This window comes from Onychostruthus taczanowskii, unplaced genomic scaffold, assembly GCF_017590055.1.
Source record: "Onychostruthus taczanowskii isolate IOZ18803 unplaced genomic scaffold, ASM1759005v1 scaffold51, whole genome shotgun sequence".
NCBI lineage: Eukaryota > Metazoa > Chordata > Aves > Passeriformes > Passeridae > Onychostruthus > Onychostruthus taczanowskii.
In genome coordinates, this window is record NW_024502680.1 from 4,787,419 (window position 1) to 4,808,664 (window position 21,246).

At 52.1% G+C, this 21,246-nt stretch overlaps 2 protein-coding genes across 3 annotated transcripts; both read left to right on the forward strand.

Annotated features, from left to right (window-relative positions):
* Positions 1–39: 39 nt before the first annotated feature.
* On the forward strand, positions 40–8,953 carry TBCCD1 (TBCC domain containing 1). Its single transcript, XM_041416410.1, has 7 exons — positions 40–379; positions 463–612; positions 2,121–2,487; positions 3,359–3,545; positions 4,155–4,652; positions 7,744–7,901; positions 8,464–8,953. The coding sequence occupies exons 1-6, from the start codon at positions 41–43 to the stop codon at positions 7,871–7,873; spliced, it is 1,671 nt and encodes a 556-aa protein (XP_041272344.1). The 5' UTR covers position 40; the 3' UTR covers positions 7,874–7,901; positions 8,464–8,953.
* A 116-nt stretch (positions 8,954–9,069) lies between these two features.
* Positions 9,070–17,641, forward strand: CRYGS (crystallin gamma S). Of its 2 annotated transcripts, none has more exons than XM_041416342.1 (3): positions 9,070–9,078; positions 15,261–15,507; positions 17,346–17,641. In XM_041416342.1, exons 1-3 carry the CDS (start codon positions 9,070–9,072, stop codon positions 17,606–17,608), a joined length of 519 nt encoding a protein of 172 aa, XP_041272276.1. In that variant the 3' UTR covers positions 17,609–17,641. The 2 variants fall into 2 exon arrangements, with proteins under 2 accessions (XP_041272276.1, XP_041272275.1); XM_041416341.1 differs by lacking the exon at positions 9,070–9,078 and adding an exon at positions 10,731–10,751 and having other exon boundaries at positions 15,261–15,503; positions 17,336–17,641.
* The last annotated feature ends 3,605 nt before the right edge of the window (positions 17,642–21,246 follow it).

A 21,246-nucleotide genomic window follows, 5' to 3' on the forward strand; every position in this document is an offset into this window, starting at 1 on the left:
TCTATGGTGCCCGCGGCGGAACCCGGAAGTGGCGGCGGCGATGGCGGCGGCGGGGCCGGTGCGGCTGTGGGTGCGCACGGAGCCGTTCCTGGTGGGAGCGCTGCCGGCCCCGCCGCCCGCCCGCCTCACCCCGCACTACCTGCGCAAGGCGGCCGCCTACGCCCGCGCGCGGGCGGACCAGGGCTGCTTCCCGCGGCTGCGCTGGCCCTGCTGGCGGCACATCGCCTGCGGGAAGCTGCAGCTGAGCCTCGACATCGCCTGGCTCTACTTCGAGCTCTTCCGCAGCCTCCTCGGGTCCGCCCCGCCGCTCCGCCTGCGCTGGGCCGAGGCTGAGGCGGCCTGCGCCAGCGCCGAGGAGCTGGAGCGGGAGCGGAGCAAGGCAAGAGGCCGGGCCGGCCCCGAGCCCCGAGTGCAAGGCAGCCCGGCCCGGCCTGACAGCTCTCTCTCTCCCGTGCTCTCCAGCTCTCCGTGGACACGCTGCAGTTCCTGCTCTTCCTGTACGTGCAGCAGCTGCACAATGTGTCCCTGCGGCGCTCTCTGCTCGGCGACGAGTGGCCCAGCCCCAGGACCAAGTCTCCCAGGCTGCCGGGGAAGTCGGCCAGCAGCAATAAGGTACTCGTGCCTCCGGGATTCTCCCCGTGCAGGAGGAACTGCCCTCAGGGGGCTTGCAGAGGGGCTGGTTTGTTCCTGGGAGGGTTTCTCCTGTGAGCAAGGGTCCAGTTGCAGAATTCCTGTTCCGTAGTAGCGAAGTGAAGCTGTTTTGGTCTCTACAGTTGACAAAAAGGTTTTTCAAAGTTTTCCACGAGGCTTTTCTGGAGTCCAAAGCCCACTGGATGTTCCCTGAGAGTCTTGGCAAGTCTCCTTTTTGAGAATGAACAACCTTTTTGCTTTGTTAGTCAAGCAGGCAGCTCTCCTCATGCTCGTAGTGCCTTTCCCGTGATCCAGTGTGGAATTTTGGATTCTGGGGTGCCACACTCTGTTTCTGAGAGGGGAGTTGATTGTTCAGAGGTAGATGAACCATGTGGAAACGCTGTTTCCTTTTAAGATACTGCCAAATATTTAGAAAGGAGTGAGTTGGATGTGTCCTGTGGGCAGCTCTGTGTGGGAGAATGCATTATAATTTGCAGCCCTGTGTAAGGCCATGCCAACCTCTGGAATTCTGGCACAGATGTGCTGCTGTGAGCAGGATGAGCTGGTGAAATGTAGCTTGGGGCAAGCTGGAGTGATTAAAAATAGGAGCTGGATAACTTTATCCTGAAATGTTGAACAAAAGTGGTGAGGACAAGGTGCAATCACAGGCCTGTGTTCCTTCAGCAAAACTCAGCTTTATGAAGCTCTGCCACAATTGCAGTTTCGTGCTTTTTTGGGCTGGAGCCCTTTAGAATTTGAAATAAGGATTCTTTCAGAGGGTTTGGTTTATTGGAGAAATGACCCTCTGCTTTTTATCCTGGCACTGAATCCTGGCTGCAGGTCTGGCCCAGCTGCAGGGATTTTCCAGTGGAGCAGCTCCAAGACCTTGAGTGTCAGTTATTGATCTGTGTCCTCCCTTTGAATGCCAGCAGCAGTGGCCAGGGTTTCTGTGGGATGTAGAAGAGCCTGGTGCTGCTCTCTAGAAAGAAATACTTGGTGCTTGAGTTGGAATGAAATGCTTTGAGTTTTTGGGAGGAGGTGTCTTTCCAGATTTGGGGGAGCAGAGCAGCAGGAGTGAGCACTGTGCCTGACTGGCTTTCCTTCTTCTGGAAGGGTTCTGAGCAAGGATTTGTATGATGTGATATGATGTGTGATATGTATGTATGATATGATATGGTGTGATGGCCATGGAGCTTCTCGGCTTGGAGAACTCACCCCGTCATGTGTTTCCTTCCCCTCCAGAACTGGAATGAATACTTGGTGCTTGAGTTGGAATGAAATGCTTTATTTTGAGTTTTTGGGAGGATGTGTCTTTCCAGCTTTGGGAGAGCAGAGCAGCAGGAGTGAGCACTGTGCCTGACTGGCTTTCCTTCTTCTGGAAGGATATGATGTGATATGATGTGTGATATGTATGTATGATATGGTGTGATGGCCATGGAGCTTCTCAGCTTGGAGAACTCACCCCCTTGTGTGTTTTCCTGCCTCTCCAGAACTGGAACGACCAGGAGCACCTTGCCTTTGTTCAGAGCCACCTCTTGGATATCTTGGAGCTGCTGCTGGAGCCAGAGCAGCTCTCAGCCTCTTCCCATTCCAGCTGCAGCAGCCTGGTGTCCTTTGAAGCCGTGCGTGCCCTCAGCTTCCTGCTGGAGGGCACGGTCAGCAATTCGGGCATCGTCCGGCCCCTGCACGAGCTGGCCCTCAGGCAGCCCTGCCACAGCCTCAATGGGTACTCCAAGGGCTCCAGAACCTTCTCCCTGCCCAAGCTGGAGAGCTGGCTGCGCTCCTCCCTCACTGCCAATCCCTTGGGAGTGTCTGTCTGCATCAAGGCTGGCAAGAAGCTGGCGTGGGCGCAGCAAGGTGGGTAAAACCGCTGGGAGGGTGTTCTTAGAAAGACAGAAATATGAGGGGAAATGGGGATGTGGGGAGACATTGGGGTGTGGGGGGAAATGGGAATATGTGAGCAAAATAGAAATATATGGAAATATGCAGAATTACAGAAAGTAGGAGTATGGAAAAGTAGAAGCAGAATTGTTCATAAATGTATAGAAATCGAAATACAAAAGTATAGAGAAATCAAAAAAATAGAAGTAGAATTAGAAATACAGAAATAAATTTAGAAATACAGAAAAATAAATCTAGATAAATAGTGTAAATAAAAATTTAAGGAAAAATAACCCCAGAAATGGGAACTCAGCTCTTGTTGCTGACCAGGGATCTGGTCTAAGTTTCCTTGTCTCCAATCCAGCCCCTCTTCTTCAGGGATATGGCAGTGGAGCCAAGGCACTTTCCCCCTTAGGATAAGGAATTTAACTCAATGTTTTGCTTCCCTGACTGTGGGATCCCAGAAGGGGCTGTGGGTTAGGGAGGATGGGGAAGGGCTTAAGGATTGTGTCCCAGAGGGTCCATTTCCCATTTTAAAACACACAATTCCTGCTTAAAACCTACCCTTAGGATCTTCTTGCTAAGGTGAGTCTTGCGTTCATCTCCAGTGGAACTGGAGATTCTTTGCTTGTGGGAGGCTTTGACTGCTCCTAAGTAATCTTGAAGTGGTTTTGATCCTTCAGTGTCTCTCAGTTTCTGAAATTTCTGGTGCCTCGTGCTGCTGACCTGCCCAGGAGGCATCAGGGATGGTGTGACTGCTGTGGGATGTACCATCCTTGAACTTTGAGGCTGATTATTTTCCTGAGGGATTGCTGGACCCAGAACTTCTGTGGGCTTTGTTTTGCAGTGGAAGGAACAACCAGGAGAGCCAAGATTGCCTGCAGTGCCCGGCTGGTGCCAGAGATGTCCCCCATGGTGATCATGAGCCAGGTGTACAGGCAGACCCTGGCCAAGAGCTCAGACACTCTGGTGGGCGCTCACGTCAGAATCCATCGCTGCAACGAGTCCTTCATTTACCTGCTGTCCCCTCTGCGGTGAGTTTGGGCTCTCCTGGGACACAGCTGCACTCCTGGCTGACCATGAGTGTGTCCTGGGGGCCAGGAGGCCAGTGGGATCCTGGGGGGTGTTAGGAAGAGCGTTCCCTGTAGGTCAGGGGGTGATCCTGCCCCTCTGCTCAGCCCTGTGAGGCACAGCTGGGGTGCTGTGTTCAGGTCTGGGCTCCCCAGGAGGGGCAAGGAGCTCCTGAGAGGGTCCAGTGGATGGTATGGAGATGATGAAGGGGCTGGAGCATCTCCCTGACAAGGAAAGGAAAGGGTTTGGGAGCTGGTTAGTCTGGAGAAAACCAGACTGAGAGGGGATCCCATCAATCCATACACGGATCTCCAGGTGTGCCAGAGACAGGATAAGGAGCAATGGCCATAAACACAACAAGTTTCACCTCAACATGAGAAAGAACTTCCTTCCATTGAGATGGCAGAGCAATGCAACAGCTGCCCAGGGGAGAGGTGGAGTCTCCCTCTCTGGAGACATTCCAAGCCCAATTCCCACCTGGGGACATTCCTGTGTCACCTGCTGCAGGTCACCCTGCCTTGGACTGGATGGAGGCTCCTTCCAACCCTAATGGTCCTGTATTTCCCTGGCAGATCCGTGACCATCGAGAAGTGCCGGAATAGCACCTTTGTCCTGGGCCCCGTGGGGACATCGGTGCACGTCCAGAGCTGTGACAACGTCAAGGTCATCGCGGTTTGCCATCGCTTGTCCCTCTCGTCCACCACGGGCTGTACCTTCCACACTCTCACCCCCACGCAGCCCCTCATCCTCTCGGGGAACAGGGCAGTCAGCTTTGCCCCTTTCCACACCCATTATCCCATGCTGGAAGACCACATGGCTCAGGTGGGCTTGGCCACTCTGCCAAACTACTGGGACAGCCCCATGCTGGTGTGCAGGGACAGCGGTGACACCAGCTTCTTCCGGCTCCTGCCCCCCTCAGACTTCTACACCTTTGTGATTCCCTTTGAGATGGAAGGAGACACCACAGAGACCCCCGGGGGGCTTCCCCAGGAGTACCAGGAGGTGCTGAACCAGCGGGAGCAGAAGGTGCAGGTGTGGCAGCGCATGGTGAAGGAGGCAGGGCTGAGCAGGTGAGTGTCCCCCAGGAAGGGCAGAGCTCAGCCACGTGGACAGAGGGTTGTTTGATGGGGTTCCACAGAAATCCTTGAAGGATGGCTTGGGTTGTGTGAGCCATGTCTTACAGGCCAGTCCTAGAGCATTAGTAATTAGCAATCCTGGGATTCTGTTTGGTAAGGTGGGAAGACTAATGCTCACAGGCATAGCTCAGGGTTGTAGAATCCCAAAATGCTTTGAGTTGGAAGGGACTTTAAAGCTCATCCTGTTCCACCCCCTGCTGTGGGCCACCTTCCACTATCCCAGGTTGCTCCAAGCCCTGTTCAGCCTGGCCTTGAACAGTTCAGGGATGGGGCAGCCACAGCTTCGCTGGGCAACCTGTGCCAGGGCCTCACTACCCTCACAGGGAAGGATTTATTCCCAATATCTGATCTAAATCTGCCCTCTGGCAGTGGGAAGCCATTCCCCTATGTCCTGTCCCTTGTCCCAAGTCCCTCTCCAGCTCTCCTGGAGCCCCTTTGGACAATGGAAGGTGCTGTGATGTCTCCCTGGAGCCTTCCCTTCTCCAGCTGAGCACCCCCAGGTCTCCCAGCCTGTCTCCAGAGCAGAGGTGCTGCAGCCCCTGGAACACCTCCTTGGCCTCCTCTGGATTCCAACAGCAGCACATCCTTGTTATGCTGGGTATCCCAGAGCTGAAGGCAGCTCTGCAGATGGGGCCTCACCAAGTGGAGTGAAGGGGGACAATCCCCTCCCTCCCCCACGCTGCTCCTGAGGAGGGGCTTTCTCATGGCTGTATTTTCCCAGCTTGTGTGACTCCAGGAAAAGCACTCCCAGGTGCTGCTGAGGTGAGGGATCCACCCTGGCAGTAGATTGGGTCAGGGCTGGGTGTGCACCCTGGGCTGCCTGGGGTCCCTCTTAGCCCAGCCTTCACCTTGGGATTGAAGCTGTAAATGGCTGTCCCAGCCCTTGCTGAGGTGAGCTGGGAATGTGCATGTGCATCATTGCAGCAGATCACCTTTGGGCAGTAACTTTGAAATTCCTCTGGAGTAATCACATGGAATCCTCTGCCCAGCTTCCTTGGCAAGCACAGAATGGGGATAAAACCCCATTTCAAACATCTCTTGTTCTCCCTGGGCTGCTGCTTCCCTCCACAGTTTTGGGAAGGAGTTTGGCCTGTCAGAACTTTCCTGTGAAAGAAATGTGAGGAAATAGGGATGATGTGCTTAGATTTGCTGTCATCTGCTGTAGTCACAGGAGGCAAGAACTCGCTGCTTATTCTGTAAAAGGGGGGAAACTCTGGCAAGTTTAGAGGCTTGTTGAAAAGAAACTGGGCAGCTGACAGTGGAAAATGTCTGTTGTCTCCTGCAGGCAGGGAAACAAGAAGGGAGACAAGTAGGAAGCTTAGAGCAAACAGGATATCAGGCTTGTAGAAAGAAAAAAGCTGCTGTGCTCGAGCGGGGAGGTGAAAGAGAGTGTTAGAAATAAGAAGACATCTTTCAAGAAGTTGATGTTGTCTGATTGAGGAAACTGGGGCAAAAAAAGAATGTAAATCCTGCCAGGCTGAAAGTAAAACCTCAGTAAGACAGGACCAAGAAGACAGCTTGAGGAACAACTTGCAAAAGCATAAAATCCTGTTTATTCATTTTTCTGAGCGTATCAGACAGAAAGTCTTTCAGGGTCAGTAGCAGATCAAGGTAGAGAAAAAGCTCTTGGAGAAGATAAATCCACAAGGGAAGAAAGAAGTGACTGCCTTTGTGTTCACTGGGGAGGAATTTGGGTTAGTTTGTGTTCCAAACCCCTGCTTTTTGGGGAATGGCTCAAATGGAATAGAACATACAGACAGCAGCCTTAACTTGAAAAAAGAGTGTGGATACATGGAGCCTATCTGGGGGTGAGTAGGGCAAAACTGAATAGAATGGCCTGAATTGGAAAGGATCTTAAAAACCCAACCAGGTTCCACCCTCTGCCATGGGCAGGGACAGCTTCCACTGTCCCAGGTTGCTCCAAGCCCTGTCCAACCTGGCCTTGGACACTTCCAGGGATCCAGGGACAGCCACAGCTTCCCTGGGCACCCTGTGCCAGGGCCTCAGCACCCTCACAGGGAGGAATTCCCCATCTGACCCTGTCCTGGCAGTGGGAAGCCATTCTCCCTTGTCACTTCAGGCTCTTTCAAAGAGTCTCCATGTTTCTTGTAGCTCCTTCAGGCACTGGAAGGCCACAGTGATTTTACCCTGAAGTTTCTCTTCTCCAGGCTGAACAATTCCAAATCTCCCAGCCTTTCCTTAGAGGAGGGGTGCTCCATCCCTCTGTTCCCCTTTGTGGTCTCCTCTGGAGCTGGTTTTCTGCTTTTCCCAGTACAGAATGGGGTCAGCACATCAAATTAGGAATGGGTTCAAAGCAAACCCACATCAAACCTCCAGAATATTGAAAAATGTTCACATTTCATTGGTGTTCAGAAATTAATTGTGTAAACTCCTTGGAAAAGTCCATCAGGAGCTACTCAACACCTGTGCCACCTTTGGCTTAAGAAATTGCAATGTGAGCTGATCCCAGAGGGCTGGGATGCTGTTCTGGAGATACTTTTGGGCATCTGACCAGTGCCTGTTAGCCTGAGCTGAGTGGCCCACCCTGTTAGGCTTGCCAAAAACACCTCAAATGTTCATTTGAGCAACAGAAATTATGTGAGATGTGTTTATAGGTGCATTTTTTTCCCTGATCTCCATCCTCTCTGGTGCTGTCAGAACAGAATTTCGTGTCCTTAGTGTTTAAGCACTGCTTGCTAATCTTAGTTTTCTCCCTTTTCAGACAGTTTTTCAGCTGTGCCCTGAGGGGAAAGTGGAGGCAGCCCTGGAGCAGGGTGGTTGTGGTGGTGGGATGGGGAATTTTGTATGACTTCTCCAACTCCACCAGGTTCTGCCTTTGGTGTTCATTAGCATCACATTCACTCAGTGAAAACCTTTTCTGGTTGTCTCTGCAATGTTCAGGAGCCAAGCCTGGCTCTTCCTGATACATCTGGAGGCTTGTTTGGATAGTGAAGACCTGGTAGAAGTATAATACTGTGAATAAATGTGATTTTTCTGTATTTCCCTGCTGATGTGTCTGTTCCAGGGATCAGAGGAAACAGTTCCAGACTGTGGTAGAAAACAAATTCTATGAGTGGCTGGTTCAGACAGGGAACCTGCAGCAGCTGGACAGCCTGGTCCCTCCTGCCCTGGGCTCCAAGCAGGCAGCAGGATAACATTCCTGAGCAGCAGAAGGAAAGGGAGGTGAGTAAAAGGCCTCTTTCTCTTGCTTCTTCCAAGAATTGTCCCATTGTCCCATGCTGGTGTGCACAGCCAAGGCAGAGGTATTCAGTCTGAGTGAATGTTCTCACAAGAGCCTGGCATTTGGGTTTAGTTCTTACTTTCCTGACAAAACCCATTCTCAGCTGAAATCTGTGTCCTCAGCATGGGCTTGTTGCAAAGTTTGATTTGTTGGAGGCATCTGTAAGGCAGATGGGCAAATTGCACATAATGTGATATAAAACTGATTGGAATAGCTGCTCTTTCAAAGAAACTCTGTATTGATGTCTACCCATCTCACTTTTTGCTGAAGAGAGTTGAGTGAGACTTTGGGTAATTCTTACAATAAGACTTTAGATAATTCTCAATTATTCTTCCCAAGCAGAAGTGGTTTAGGGGCTGGAGACCTGCCCTTATTGGGCTCTTCTGCCATGGCATGTTTCAAACCATTAGAAAATTGTTTTATTTTTGATTTAGCCTTTGAATTCCTTTTTTTTTTTTTTTCCTGGTGTTAGAAGTAAAATTGTCTCCTTTTATTTTGTTCCAGAGCTCTGGGACCAGCCAGTGATCCACTCAGCCCAGTTCTCATTAAGACTTTGTGCCATCCCACCTGCACCCACTGGATCTGACGCCCAGCCCTGGTGTGGATGGGACTGCCTGGCTGCTGTGGGATTCCTGAGCATTGCTGCTTTCCCAGGAATGTGCTGTAGCCATCCTGTTGGTGACTGAGAGGTGCCTGGCACTGGGGGAAGATGAAGTGTGCCTTGTTGCAGAGCTGTCACAGCAGTTAGTGTCCATGGTGTCCAGCACACCAGGTTTCCTGGGACAAAGCTGGATGCAGGCCCTGGGCATCACCTGCATCCTCATGGTACAAACCAGTGGTGCTGTTTTTATAAATGTGAAAAAGAAATGTTTAAATTTTTAATGAGAGAAATCAAACAGGTTTTTTTTTAATATGAAGGTGGCACTTTTTGAGGATTAATTTTTGTATATGGTTGCATCGTTTTGACAAATGTCAATAAACCAGATTTGTTGGATAAACCTGGCACGTGTCCTGGGGAAGGGGTTTTACCTGTACAGTTGGTCTTAGGGGGACACAGCATCTTTTATCTTAACGAGATGTGAACCTGTCAGAGAGAGACACTGCTAATTTATGGGGAAAGTGGAGCAAAAAAAGGAATGTAGTTCTGCCAGGCTGAAAGTAAAACTCCTGTAAGCTTCAGCCATGCAGCTGAAGGTTTTGAAGGCTGCCCTGGCACAATGTTTTGATACAAGCCCTATTCCTATCTCTCATAATTTTCATAAAGATTATCAGCTTGAATAAGCACCATTCTCATGTGCTGGTGGGATGTGTTTTGGGGAGATGTGCTCATAGCTGAGCACTTAAATAAGCATGGAAAATAGGCAAAGGCATTGCATGGATGAGTGGAGGCAGCAGCTGGTGGTGCCTTGGGAAGAGCAATCCAAGCTGAGAGTGAGGGGAAGGCACAGTGCTCTTGAGTGCACAGCCTCAGAATTCCTCTGAAGGTCTCCCTTGGCTCCTGGGCAGGCAGGTGAGGTGAGTTTGTTGTATTTATTCTATTTATGTAATCTAAGTTTATTGTGTTTAACCAACCTCTAAAGAAAGGGATGTGCAAAAAATGATCACAGCTTTGAGCTGTGAACCTGGTAACAGAACCCAGCTTGTGCTTGATCTGTGATCTTCAGGAGTTAAAAACTAAATCAATCCAAGTGGCCTCAGTGAGAGCAACAGCTCTGGGTGATTCAAGGCTCCTAAAATGGGAAGAGGAGCAGCTGCTGATTGTGTGTGCCCCAGGCTCTCCCATCTGCCTGCATTTACAGAGCTGCTGTTGCGAGAGTGCTTGTCCTGACAGATTTGAAAGAGGGGCTGCGTGTTTCGGGCACTGCTGTGCCAAATTCGTGTCCCTTTGTCTCACTAAGCCTTTGGGCTGGGGCACTGAATAGCTGCAGAGGTGGTTTTTCATAATGCACTGGCGGGGGGGGTGGCTGTGGAAGCCAGTGATCCTCGGCCTCCCCGCTCCCAGGGCCGGAGTGTGGCTGAAGGGAAAAGTCCTCTGCTCCAACCTCAGGTGCTGGGCTGAGAGTTGGGGTTGAATTTGTGACACTTGCAGAGACAACAGAAATTTGGGCATTGTTTGATGTGTGAAATCACTCTGTGGGGGGTGGGGAGGTGGCCACACATCCTCCTTACCCGCTACGTCAGGAGGTGTTTGGAGTAGTGTGGCTCCAGCTGAGGGTGTCCCAGGAAAATCTGCAGCCTCTTTGCTGCACAGATGTCTCCATTGAGAGCTTTCAATGCAGAGCTGGCCTTTGCAAGCCTCTGATGTCTGCTCTGAGCACGTTTGTCATTCCTTAACTGCATCCTTCACTGCACAGAACATTCCCTGATGAATACCATGTGCCCTCCTTACAAATGGGGTGGGTCTCCAAGAGCCAACGAGGATTCCTTCTTGTTTAACAAGCTTGGAAGGGAGGGAGCAGCCAAATTACCGCCCGTCCTTGGCAGGGGGCTGCGTGTTTTGAGTGCATTTGGCAGAGTTTTGGTGTTCTGACTCAGCAAATGGTAACAAAGGGAGGATGGCGAAGCCTTCCTTTATTCCATAATCCTGTTTGCTTTTCTGGAAATCGGCTATAGCCTCAGAATCACTGACTCAATTTTTGGATCCTATTCTCATGACAAAGCGGCTGTCTGGTTTAAAACAAGCCCGTTATAAAAAGGGCACCTCGGATCCTGGCTGTTTGTAACAGCTGCTGACGTTCCTCCGGCACAGGGGAGCTTGGCTGGAACGGAAAATGTCCAGAGCTGGAACCAAGGTAAGCTTGTTTGCAGTGTATTCATGATTTTGGCTAAAAGTGCAGAATTTTGCAGGGATGAATTGTGGAGAAACTTTGTTTTCTTTGTTCTGCTGACAGCTTCCTCCTCTGTCAGTGTGTGGGCAGGGGGAGATGCTTGAAATCCCTCCTCACGTGGAGGGAAGCTGGAGCTGAGCCCTCCCAAGTATTTTCCCAGATTTTGGCTGGTTCCTCTAGGTGTGGCTCTGCCAGAGGATGGAGTCAAGCACAGTGAGTGGTGAGGAGGCATTTTGAAATGGTTCTAAACCAGCAGGGTCTGGTGCCTTGGGAATTGGGGGTGGAGGGGCCCCGTGTGCCAGCTGGGAATCGCTGCGCCTGCAGAGCGGGGTCTCATGGAAGGCTCCCTTGGAGAGAGCCTGACTGCCAGCACCAGCAGAGCTGCCACATCCCTTTTCCATGGTGGAGCAGAGGGTGTGCTGTGACAGCAGGGCTCCATGGATGGCCACGGCACCGAAGGGAATAGTATTTCCTGAGGGATGCACACTGGCCTTGGGATTCGGTGCAATCGGCAGGGATGAACTGAAATCGGAGAAGGAGGTAGGTTGGGAAGCTCAGCTTCAGCTGGAGTGACATCTCAGGTGGGATCCAGCTCCTCAGGCTTGGGTTTAGCAGAGCTGAGCTGTCTGATCCCACAGAACTTGGGACTGGGCAGGGAGAAACAGCTGGGAAAGGAAAGGAGGGTGAGGACTTGGGTCAGTGTCCCCTGTGGAATGCCAAACACTGTTAGGAGGCTGCAGGAAGAGCTTCATCTGAGTTTAGCTTTTGGGCTGGGTTCCTTTTAGCCTGTGGAGGCTGTGAGACCCAAGGGGCTTTGGAAGCACAGTGGGTTTGGAGGCACTGGGCAATGCCATGGGAGATCTGGTCCTGGCTTTTCCATGTCCTTCTGCTCTGTGGCTCTCAGGACTTGGGCTGTTGGAGGGTGTGCTGGTGGCTCCTGGATCGCTGATCCCACAGAACTCGTACTGGGTCTGGGACTGGGCAGGGAGAAACAGCTGGGAAAGGAAAGGAGGGTGAGGACTTGGGTCAGTGTCCCCTGTGGAATGCCAAACACTGTTAGGAGGCTGCAGGAAGAGCTTCATCTGAGTTTAGCTTTTGGGCTGGGTTCCTTTTAGCCTGTGGAGGCTGTGAGACCCAAGGGGCTTTGGAAGCACAGTGGGTTTGGAGGCACTGGGCAATGCCATGGGAGATCTGGTCCTGGCTTTTCCATGTCCTTCTGCTCTGTGGCTCTCAGGACTTGGGCTGTTGGAGGGTGTGCTGGTGGCTCCTGGATCCTGGGGTGCAAATTTTTTCTACCTGAACCTAAAAAAGGTGCTGAGGAACTGCAACTGCTCCATCCTTGAGTCTCCTGTTAGCTTGGAAATCCTTGAGCACATTCTGCCTTTCCCCTGCTGAAAGCCGTGTCCCCTTGGAGTGTGGCATGGGGAATTAATGGAATATGTGCTGCTGGGGGGTAGCAAGATGGCCAGGAGGAGCTATCTCCTATTTCTCTATGCTGTGCTTTTGTTTAGCACATTCCAGGGAGAAGAAAAGGGCAAAGTAGGGAATTAAACACCATTGCTCACAACCCTGGTGAGTGATCTGCCCTGGAAAGGGATCACTGCTGACAGAGGAGGCACTACTGTATATTTTTTTATGAGTTTTCTTCTACCTAATCTACTGTTGAAAAGAAATACGTGATAACTCAGGTGAGGTAACCAAAGTGAGAGTTTTACATTCCTGCAAGGAAGATCTGCTCTGGCAAATGTGGTATGTGCCTGGTAACCCCCAAAAGGCAAGGTCTGGGCATGGAGAGGTTAACAGGGGAGTGCTGGGAGCAGAGCTCCTGCAGGGTTTGGCTGAAGGAAAGCGATTTCCCTGCAAGTGAGAGGGGACAGAAACAAAGCTGCAAATCTGGAATTGGAATCTGTAATTATTCTTGGGTGAAGACATCAACCTGCTCTGTTGGTGCCTGAATCCATGCAGGAAAGCTGGGAAGCAAAGGTCTGAAAGGAGCTGAGGGTGTGTCTGAAGGGCTGTGCTGGAGAACAGGTGGGGAGGACCCCTTGAATTCTGAAATTAAACCAAGGAGCAGCACTTAGTTTGGACACAGTTCTGTAGGAACAGCCATATCCTTAACTTGCCTTTGGATTTCTTTGGCTTTGTAGTTTTATAGGGAAAATGCCCCCCTGGAAACATTAGGAAGCTTTGCCAGGCTCCAGTTTGGTTGTGTTAGGCTGGGTGGGGAAGGAACATCACTGAATTCCAGAATGGTTTGAGTTGGAAGGGACCTTAAAGTCCATCCAGTTCCACCCTGCCAAGGGCAGGGATACCTTCCACTATCTCAGGTTGCTGCAAGCCACATCCAACCTGGCCTTGAGCCCTTCCAGGCTCTCTCTGCCCAGAAAGCAGATCCACACTGGGCAGAGTTCATCATCAGCCACGTTGGACAGGAGTGGGACAGGATCAGAGCTTGGGGACAGATGCTGGAGAGAGGGATTAGCCATCCCAGCAGAGGATAATGCTACACTGGGAATAAATGAATCCCTGCAGAGGGTTTTCCAGGGGTGCTGTGGCTTCCTTCACCACTGGCTTCAAGAAGAGGGTGAGTGGTGATGCATGACTGCCAAACCCAGTGAGCAGAGCTTTCAGTGTTGCCTTTGGGTCAGGCTGGCAGATTTTTTGAGTGATATCTTTAGGGACAATGATCCAGAAGCAGGATCTGGAAAAGGCAGTGGGTTGTGGCTGGGAAGACCTGGCCTGTGTGGTTAACTGCCCAAGAGTGGGAAAACAGGAACTGGGCATTCAGTGCTCTCCTTTCCAGCCTTTATTCACTGCTGGAAAGGTCAGAGTGGTTCCCAGCTCTCCACTGAAGGTGGGAAGAGCTTTCTCAGGATGTTAGGGGACAGGTTGTTTTGTGTGCACCAACTGCTTTGTGCTGGCAAATCAGTCCCTGAAATTAAGAGGAAAATAGCATTATCCTAATAAATGTCAAGTAACAGGCCACAAAATCAAGAGCATGAATCCTCTGGCATGATCAGTCTGACTCCCTAGATCCCTTGGTCAGGCTGGTGGGACACGCTGTCCAACCAGCTCCAGGAAAACTCCGGCTAATTTAATTTTTAGCACAAAACAAATGATTAAAAATAAAAAGTGAGAGAGTTGTCCTGGATTTGGGTTGAAACACTGACAAAGAATGATTTTTTAAGAGCAGGGAGGTTACATCAATACCAGTAGCCGAAGCACTGTAGGTGAAGTATAGCAGGTGGAGGTGTATCTTAATACTCAAAGTATGGAAAAAAAACATGGGAAAAATGGATTGTGGACCACTGCGTGTTGGGTGTGGCCAGAAAGATTCTCTCTAGACCATCTGGTGTCGTGAGCATGCAAGGGATGTAGTCAAGATAGATGTGATGGTTTGGGAATTGTCTTGGAGAAGAGCAACGTTTGATGAGTAATTGTCACCTGGAAGGATCTAAAAATGGGGCTGGAGAAAAGACTGGTCTGCTCTAGGGCTTGGCAATATTTTCATGAAAGGATTTTTGAGGAAAACTGGGTCTCCTCTGCAGGGCTGGCTGGGTGGGGGATGCCTCAGGTGGGAGGAATGGGATTCACTAATCAGCTCCCAAGACCATTTCAAGCCAGGCTATGACCAAGGATAAAGTGCTTTGGGGTCAGCAGCCTGGCTACAGAGCAGCTCTTGGGAAAGAAATGTGGGGATGGATGGTGAATTTGTCAGAGGTTTCATGGACTTGCAGCAACCAAAGCAGAACTGCAAATACAATCCTTGGATATCCATAAAACTGCTCCCCACCACGCACATGGAATGCTCCCTTAGTTTCTCTGGCATGGGCAAAGCTTGTGTGGTGTCCAGCTTTGGGCAGTGAGTTTTGAGAAAGGAAGTTTTGGGTTGTTCTAGTGGGAACAAGGATGGGCTTGAAGACATGAGCTGGGAGGAAAGAGACTTCTCCACCTCCTAATCAGTAAAGATCTCGCTGCAAACACTCAGTAAGTCAACATAAATAATGGAATTGTCAAGGCTGGAAAAGCCCTCTAAAGGCATCAAGTCCAGCTGCTAACCCAGTGCTGCCAGACCCACCCATCTCCCCAGAAACCTGCTTTGTACATTCCATTGACTTCTCACAGCTCTCTGGCCATAATTTAGTAACTCCTGATCTAGAGAAGGTGGGAGACAATTGCTTTGATAGTGTTTTGTTGGAAAAAGGACAGAGACTTCTCTGTGGGAGTGTTGTGTTGGACTGGGACAGAACAAAGGTCTGGGAAGGGCAGAACACTGGTGGCAGCTGGAGGCATTGGGGTCAGACAGGTGAATTAGTCTGACTGACTGCAGTTGGTCCCATTCCATGGCTGGGCTTGATGATTTCTGATATCTCAAGGATTCTGCTTTCAGGTATTTCCTGCCGTGATGTGGCTGGAATATAGAGATGTTCTGGATGAGGAACCTCCCCACTCTGCCCCCTCTGCTCATTTCAGGTCACCTTCTATGAAGACAAGAACTTCCTGGGCCGTTACTACGAGTGCGACAGCGACTGCCCCGATTTCCACAGCTACCTGAACCGCTGCAACTCCATCCGTGTGGATGGAGGCACCTGGGTGGCCTACGAGAGGCCCAACTATGCTGGGAACATGTATGTGCTGACCCACGGGGAGTACCCCGACTACCACCACTGGATGGGCCTCAACGACCGCCTGGGCTCCTGCAAGTACATCCAGATCGTAGGTGTCGCCCCTTCCCAGGGCATGTGCCGTTTACTCCCACCGTGGGAGGATTTCACCTGGGGGAATGTGGTGTCCATCTTCTGGGGAGTCACACAGGGGGTGGCTGCAGGGGGTTTGCTCCCACAGTCCCACTCTGGAAGTAGCAAGGTGTTTGGTGTGGGGAAGAGGTGAATGTCTCCCACTCTGGATTGCAGTGGGAAAAGGTAGATCCCTTTGAGTGTGGGTGAGTTTTCGTAAGAAAAGCAGTGTAGTTTCATCAGGATGTTCCTTTAGGGATTTCAGTGTCCAGGCAGTTTGCTCCAAAGTTTGCCTCTCACCTTTTCCCTGATGTGTAACCAACTGATCCAACAGGCTCAAGGCCTGTAACAGTGGAATGCAGACTTTGCAGGAACATTTGGAATGAGGGGCAGTTTCCTCTCTAGCAAGCCAGGGCTCCCTTCCAATACAGGGAACAGAATCAGTGTCATCAAACTCCTCTGGGTGTGGAGGGACCAAGCCCAGTAGCAGCCTGGAGTGCCCAGGAACAGGAGGGATTCCTGGAGCCCTCCTTGGCCATGCTTGGAGCAGCCTGGTTCCTCCTGGTGTGAGGAGAGCACAGAAGGTGTGCTCATCTCCTCCTAACTGATGATGGGAGCAAGGAACAGAGGGAATGATCCTTTTGGGAAGCCTGTGGGGAGGGGCATCCTTTAAAACTGGGATTGTGGATGTGTGGACTGGTGCTGCTGCTGCTGAGGTTTTCCAGTAGTGGGGCAGGCTCTGGCGATCCACGGGTTGCTGACTTGGAGCACGGCTGTGAATTCCCACTGCATGGGGCAGGTCTCACAACTGAGAAAGTGTTTTGCTTTTCTGCCTGGGAGCCCTCTGAGCTTGTTCTGGCTTTGAGCTGGGTCTAAATCCCTTTTCATGGGGCAAGGAGAGTTTTCAGCCCATTCAGAGCACTGATCTGGCTTAAGACATGGAGCCAAAACATGTGCGAGACACAAGAGCAGCACATGGAGCCAAAACACGTGCGAGACACAAGAGCAGCACAGCTTCCTCCACCAGGATGAAATGTGGGAGCCTTATCCTTCATATCCACCTGATCCTGGCTTTCCCCTGCCCTGGGGAGACCCCGAGATCCTGCAGAGCTCGCCTTGGGGCTGGCAAGGAGGGCGTGGGCTGGGGAGGCAGGGAAGAGGTGTCCAGGCAGCTCACATCAGGCGCTGCCATGGAGCCTTCGGGCAAGGAGCGCTTCCAATCCCGGTGGGAACCAGCGCTGCCTCCGCAGCAACACGGCCCCGCCAGGGTCAGCAGCTCATTAAACTCCTCTCTGCCCGGAGGAGAGGGGACTGGAGGGGGTCTGGCTCTCTGATGCACATAAGGAGCATTGAGGGGTTCAAGGCTGCCCGGGATAGTGAGACCAGCACTGCTGACTCAAGCTTATCCCTGTTCTGCATGTGATGCTCTGTTAAAATTTACCCGGCTGTTTCCCACTGTGCTTTTGGAGGCTGAGGTAAGATTTCAGCCCTGTTCTGGTGTGCTGGGGTGGCTGGTACCTGATTGGAGTCTGGCTGTGCCCAAACTCTGCCCCAGTGTCAGAGTCGGGATGTGTCAGTGCCTCCATCTGATGCTCTGGTTGCCAATGAAGTCACCCAGAGCAGCTGTGGCTGCCCCATCCCTGGAAGTGCCCAAGGCCAGGTTGGATGGGGCTTGGAGGAACCTGGGATAGTGGGAGGTGTGCCCACCCACGGCAGGGAGGTAGAACTGGATCATCTTTAAATCTCTTCCTTTCCATGACTCTATGATTTTCGATTTTCTCTCTCTCTTTTTTTTTTTTTTTTCCCCCCTAGCCAAGTGGAGGCCGAACCCACATCCAGGTGTTTGAGAAGGGAGATTTTGGCGGGCAGATGTTCGAAGCCACCGAAGACTGCCCCTCCATCATGGAGGAGTGGCACATGCGTGAGGTGCACGCCTGCAGGGTGCTGGAGGGCGTCTGGGTGTTCTACGAGCATCCCAACTACCGGGGCCGGCAGTACGTGCTGCCCAAGGGGGAGTACCGCAAGCCCGTGGAGTGGGGCGCGGCCAGCCCCGCCGTCCAGTCCTTCCGCAGCATCTCCGAGTGAGCCAGCCCCGCGGAGGGCTGCCACACCCCCCCAATAAAGCAACTGAGTCGCTCAGCTCCGCCTTGTCCTCCTTATTCCCGGGATTTGCATGCGACGTGTCCTGCCTCTGGGGAGCTGGGGTGGAGCGGAGCCTTCTCTGCCTCGTTGTCACTCCCTTCCCCATTCCCTGTCCTCTGTCCCACTGATCCTTTAGGAAAAAGCCATCCTGAAGCTGGAGTTTGTGCTCCAGTGTTTGGCCATCCCACTGGAGTGGTGGGGCCACACATCCCTGGGTTCCAGTTTTCGGTGGTGGCTGCCCCCCTCAGAGCTGGTCATCCCATCCTGGTCCTTTCTCCGGCTCCTTGACCTGTCCTTGCTGGCCCATCCCTTCCCTCCAGCTCTGGAGGCATGCTCCAGTGTTTGGCCATCCCACTGGAGTGGTGGGGCCACACATCCCTGGGTTCCAGTTTTCGGTGGTGGCTGTGAGTGGCTCGGTCTGTCATGTCCCTGTGGAGTCCCTGCCTGCTCTGTTGCTGCTCCATGGTGGCTTGGGAGAAGGGATGAGGTTTTTGTCTGTGCCATGTGTCCTCCTGGACACCCTGAGCAGGCAGCTGCTGTCCTGGTACTGGATGAGTTTGTGCTTCTCATGATGCATAGGGTGACAGGACTGGGACAAAATGGAGATCCCAGATGGAGCAGGAGTGGGACAGCCATAATCTCCCTGGGGAATGGTGGGGACACTGGCAGCCCAGCGTGTCAGGTACAGGATGTCCCCTGGAGGTGTGGGCCAAGGGATTCAGCTGCTTAAACTGGGGCTGGGCACCACAATGAGCCAGGAGCTGGAAGCAGGAGAGCAGACTGGATGTGGAATAGAGGCAGTGAGTTCCCCTGGGAGATGGCTGCTGAAGGGCAGGAAGAGCTCCCTGGACACCTGAGATGTGCAGGGAGTAAAGGGGGCTCCCAGTTAGCCCAGTTTGCCACCAGGAACATCCCATTTTACCCTGTGCTGCCAGAGGAGGGGCAGGTCCCAGGCACAGCCTCCTGGGCAGGAATAACTGATGGCTGGGCACTCTTCCCCTGGGAACCCTGGGAAGCTGCAGCCTGTTTGCACACAGAGCCGAGGGGCTTTGGGACAATGAGGCTGGAGGTGGCAGCAGAGCCCTCCCAGCCATGCTCTGCAGTCTCTTCCCATTGATGTATGAGGTTATTACAGAGCAGGGAGCCAGGGGAAGGGATGTTCGTCAAGCCACAGGGCTGCCACCTCCTGGGAAAGCTGCTGCAGGTGGGGAATGAGAAAGAGCTGCCAAGTCCAGCCCCCTGGACTTCCCCCGGCACAAAGATGAGCTGAAAATCGCCTTCTGCTTCTTCCTCTTCCTCCTCTCCCTGCTGTCACCCCCTCCCTTAGCACCCTGCCCTATTCCAGCCTTCCCCTGTAAACAGTGATGCATCTTCACTCACTGCCATCCCTCCTCACTCCTCTCCATCACAGATCAACAGGATGCAGATGATCCAGCAACATGGCTGGGTTTCACTGTGTTTTTCCCCACAATATTTCTCCAGGACCAACCAGCCCTCAACTCCAGCTCCCCTTTCCCCCCTGGCTCCTGGCAAAGCTCTCCAAGGACAGCAGCTTGAGCACAGCCTGGCTCCTGAGTTTTTGTGACAGTGAGCCTGTTGCTGTCTCTCTTGTGGATGAAAAATCTGTAGGTAGGTGAGCTCCACCCAGTGCATTTCTAGCCACCTCCCACCCTGATTTTGGGCAATGTCCCCCTCTCCCCATGCCCTGCACTGGATGGGTTTGGGATGCTCCAGCTCTGTGGCTGCTGGTATGCATCCACCCTGGAGCATTGGAGGAGCCAGACATGGATCTGGTTTGTCCTCAAGGTAACATTTTCCCATGTCCTCCCCTTTCACTGCTGATCTCCCCACTTTTAAAACCCAATTACCCCAAGTCTTCCCTCCTTTTCCTTGTCCTCCAGGCTCTTGCCCTTGGGTGAACATTGTGTCCTCAACACTTGCAACTGACACAGATAACAATAAACTGCTACTTGGGTGGTTTTTTACCATTAGTTTTTATTTTATTGTGATTCCAGATGACTTTTTCCATTTTTCCCCTGCCACAGTGGAGCAGGGTGCCCGTGGAGATGAGCGGGGAGCACAGCAACGTGAGCACAGCCGTGCTGATGCCGGGTTTTCCTTGACAGCTAATTTCCATTCCCCAGTATCAGGGGGTCTGCTCCAGTAATTGGCATGCAGATTGTGTCCGGTGGGCCTGTTAGACACGAGCAAAGGCTCTGCTGCTTGGAATAAGCCAACCCCAGGCTGATGGATGGGGTGTAAGGAGGTCATGGGGAGAGAGAATTTCCACATGCCCATGTGCACACACCTACGAAATTTCCCATTCCATGCCCTCCCCCCATCCCTACTTTCTTTATCCAGCAAACTCTAATCTATCATATTTCATTGAGACAAATCCTGCTCCATTTCTCTGTCTTTCCCTTTTTTCCTCTAAGGGAAATGTGATGGAACCTGCTCCTGGATTTAATGAGAAGATGGTGCGGCGTAGCAGGAATTAAAGCAGTGCCATGCTTCATTAACAGCTGGGGATCACATGGAGCAGGCCCAGATGTTAATTACACTTTGGGAATTAATTGGTATGAGGCATTCCTCTCCTCCATCATCCGTAATCTGGTGGGTGTGTGAGGACTCCTAGAAGCAGAGGTGGCTGTCTTTCTGTCCCCCCTCCTCAGCCTGCCCAGCACCGGCTGGTTTGGAAATTTTGAAGTCACCTTCATTTCCATCCCCTTGGTGCCCAAGGACCTGCTGTAATTTTCACCTCTTTTCCTTCCTGTGCCTCTCTCCTCCAAAATTTTTCTCCAGCTGCTGGGGAAAGAAGGCCTGGATGGGATAGGGCAATGGTGGGAAGTGGCACTGTGTTGAAGGAGGAAAGAACACCCCCCTCAGAGCTGGTCATCCCATCCTGGTCCTTTCTCCGGCTCCTTGACCTGTCCTTGCTGGCCCATCCCTTCCCTCCAGCTCTGGAGGCAGACAGGGGAGCCTCAATCTGCCCCCACAGCACCTCTGCTGCAGAGATCTCCCCAGCTGTCAAAGGCCAATGGTCTCCAGTTTCTTCCCTTTTCCACCTTGGGTTCAGCTTGACACAATGCAAAAGCAGAGGGGGATGTTATTTTGCCAGAGGGCAGAAATTATGTGCTTGGAAATGAAAAATGTTGTTGCAGTAGAGATGGCCACGATACACAGAATGTCACCACACAATTTCAGAAAGCCTCAACCCATACAGAGTAACACCACACCACTTCAGAAAGCTGTGTCTGCCCTTCCTGTTCTTTGTCCCAGCCTTTTATCCCCTCATGCTGATGCCCTGCCCCTGTGTGCCCTCTGCTCCCTTTGATGTTGGTCAGTGCCCCTGGGCACTCCATGGCTCATTGCTGTCAGTGCTGCTCACCTGCTGCTCACAGCTGTGCCACTGGGGATGAGGCTGGGCCCCATCCCAATCACCACAAACTGTGTGCCTACAGAATATTCCTCTGAATGCTGCCAATTTGTTCTTTTCCTGAGCTGGCTGGTGGTGGCCCAGCATGTGGCAAGGATGCCACTGTGATGGAGCAGCACTTCTCTGGGATCTGGCCTGGAATTTA

Coding starts and splice junctions, on each gene's coding strand:
- TBCCD1 (XM_041416410.1), top strand. CDS start 41: ATGGCGGCGGCGGGGCCGGTGCGGCTGTGGGTGCGCACGGAGCCGTTC. Junction 613..2,120: donor AGTCGGCCAGCAGCAATAAG/GTACTCGTGCCT, acceptor CTGCCTCTCCAG/AACTGGAACGACCAGGAGCA. Junction 3,546..4,154: donor TACCTGCTGTCCCCTCTGCG/GTGAGTTTGGGC, acceptor TTTCCCTGGCAG/ATCCGTGACCATCGAGAAGT.
- CRYGS (XM_041416341.1), top strand. CDS start 10,731: ATGTCCAGAGCTGGAACCAAG. Junction 10,752..15,260: donor TGTCCAGAGCTGGAACCAAG/GTAAGCTTGTTT, acceptor TGCTCATTTCAG/GTCACCTTCTATGAAGACAA. Junction 15,504..17,335: donor CCTGCAAGTACATCCAGATC/GTAGGTGTCGCC, acceptor TTTCCCCCCTAG/CCAAGTGGAGGCCGAACCCA.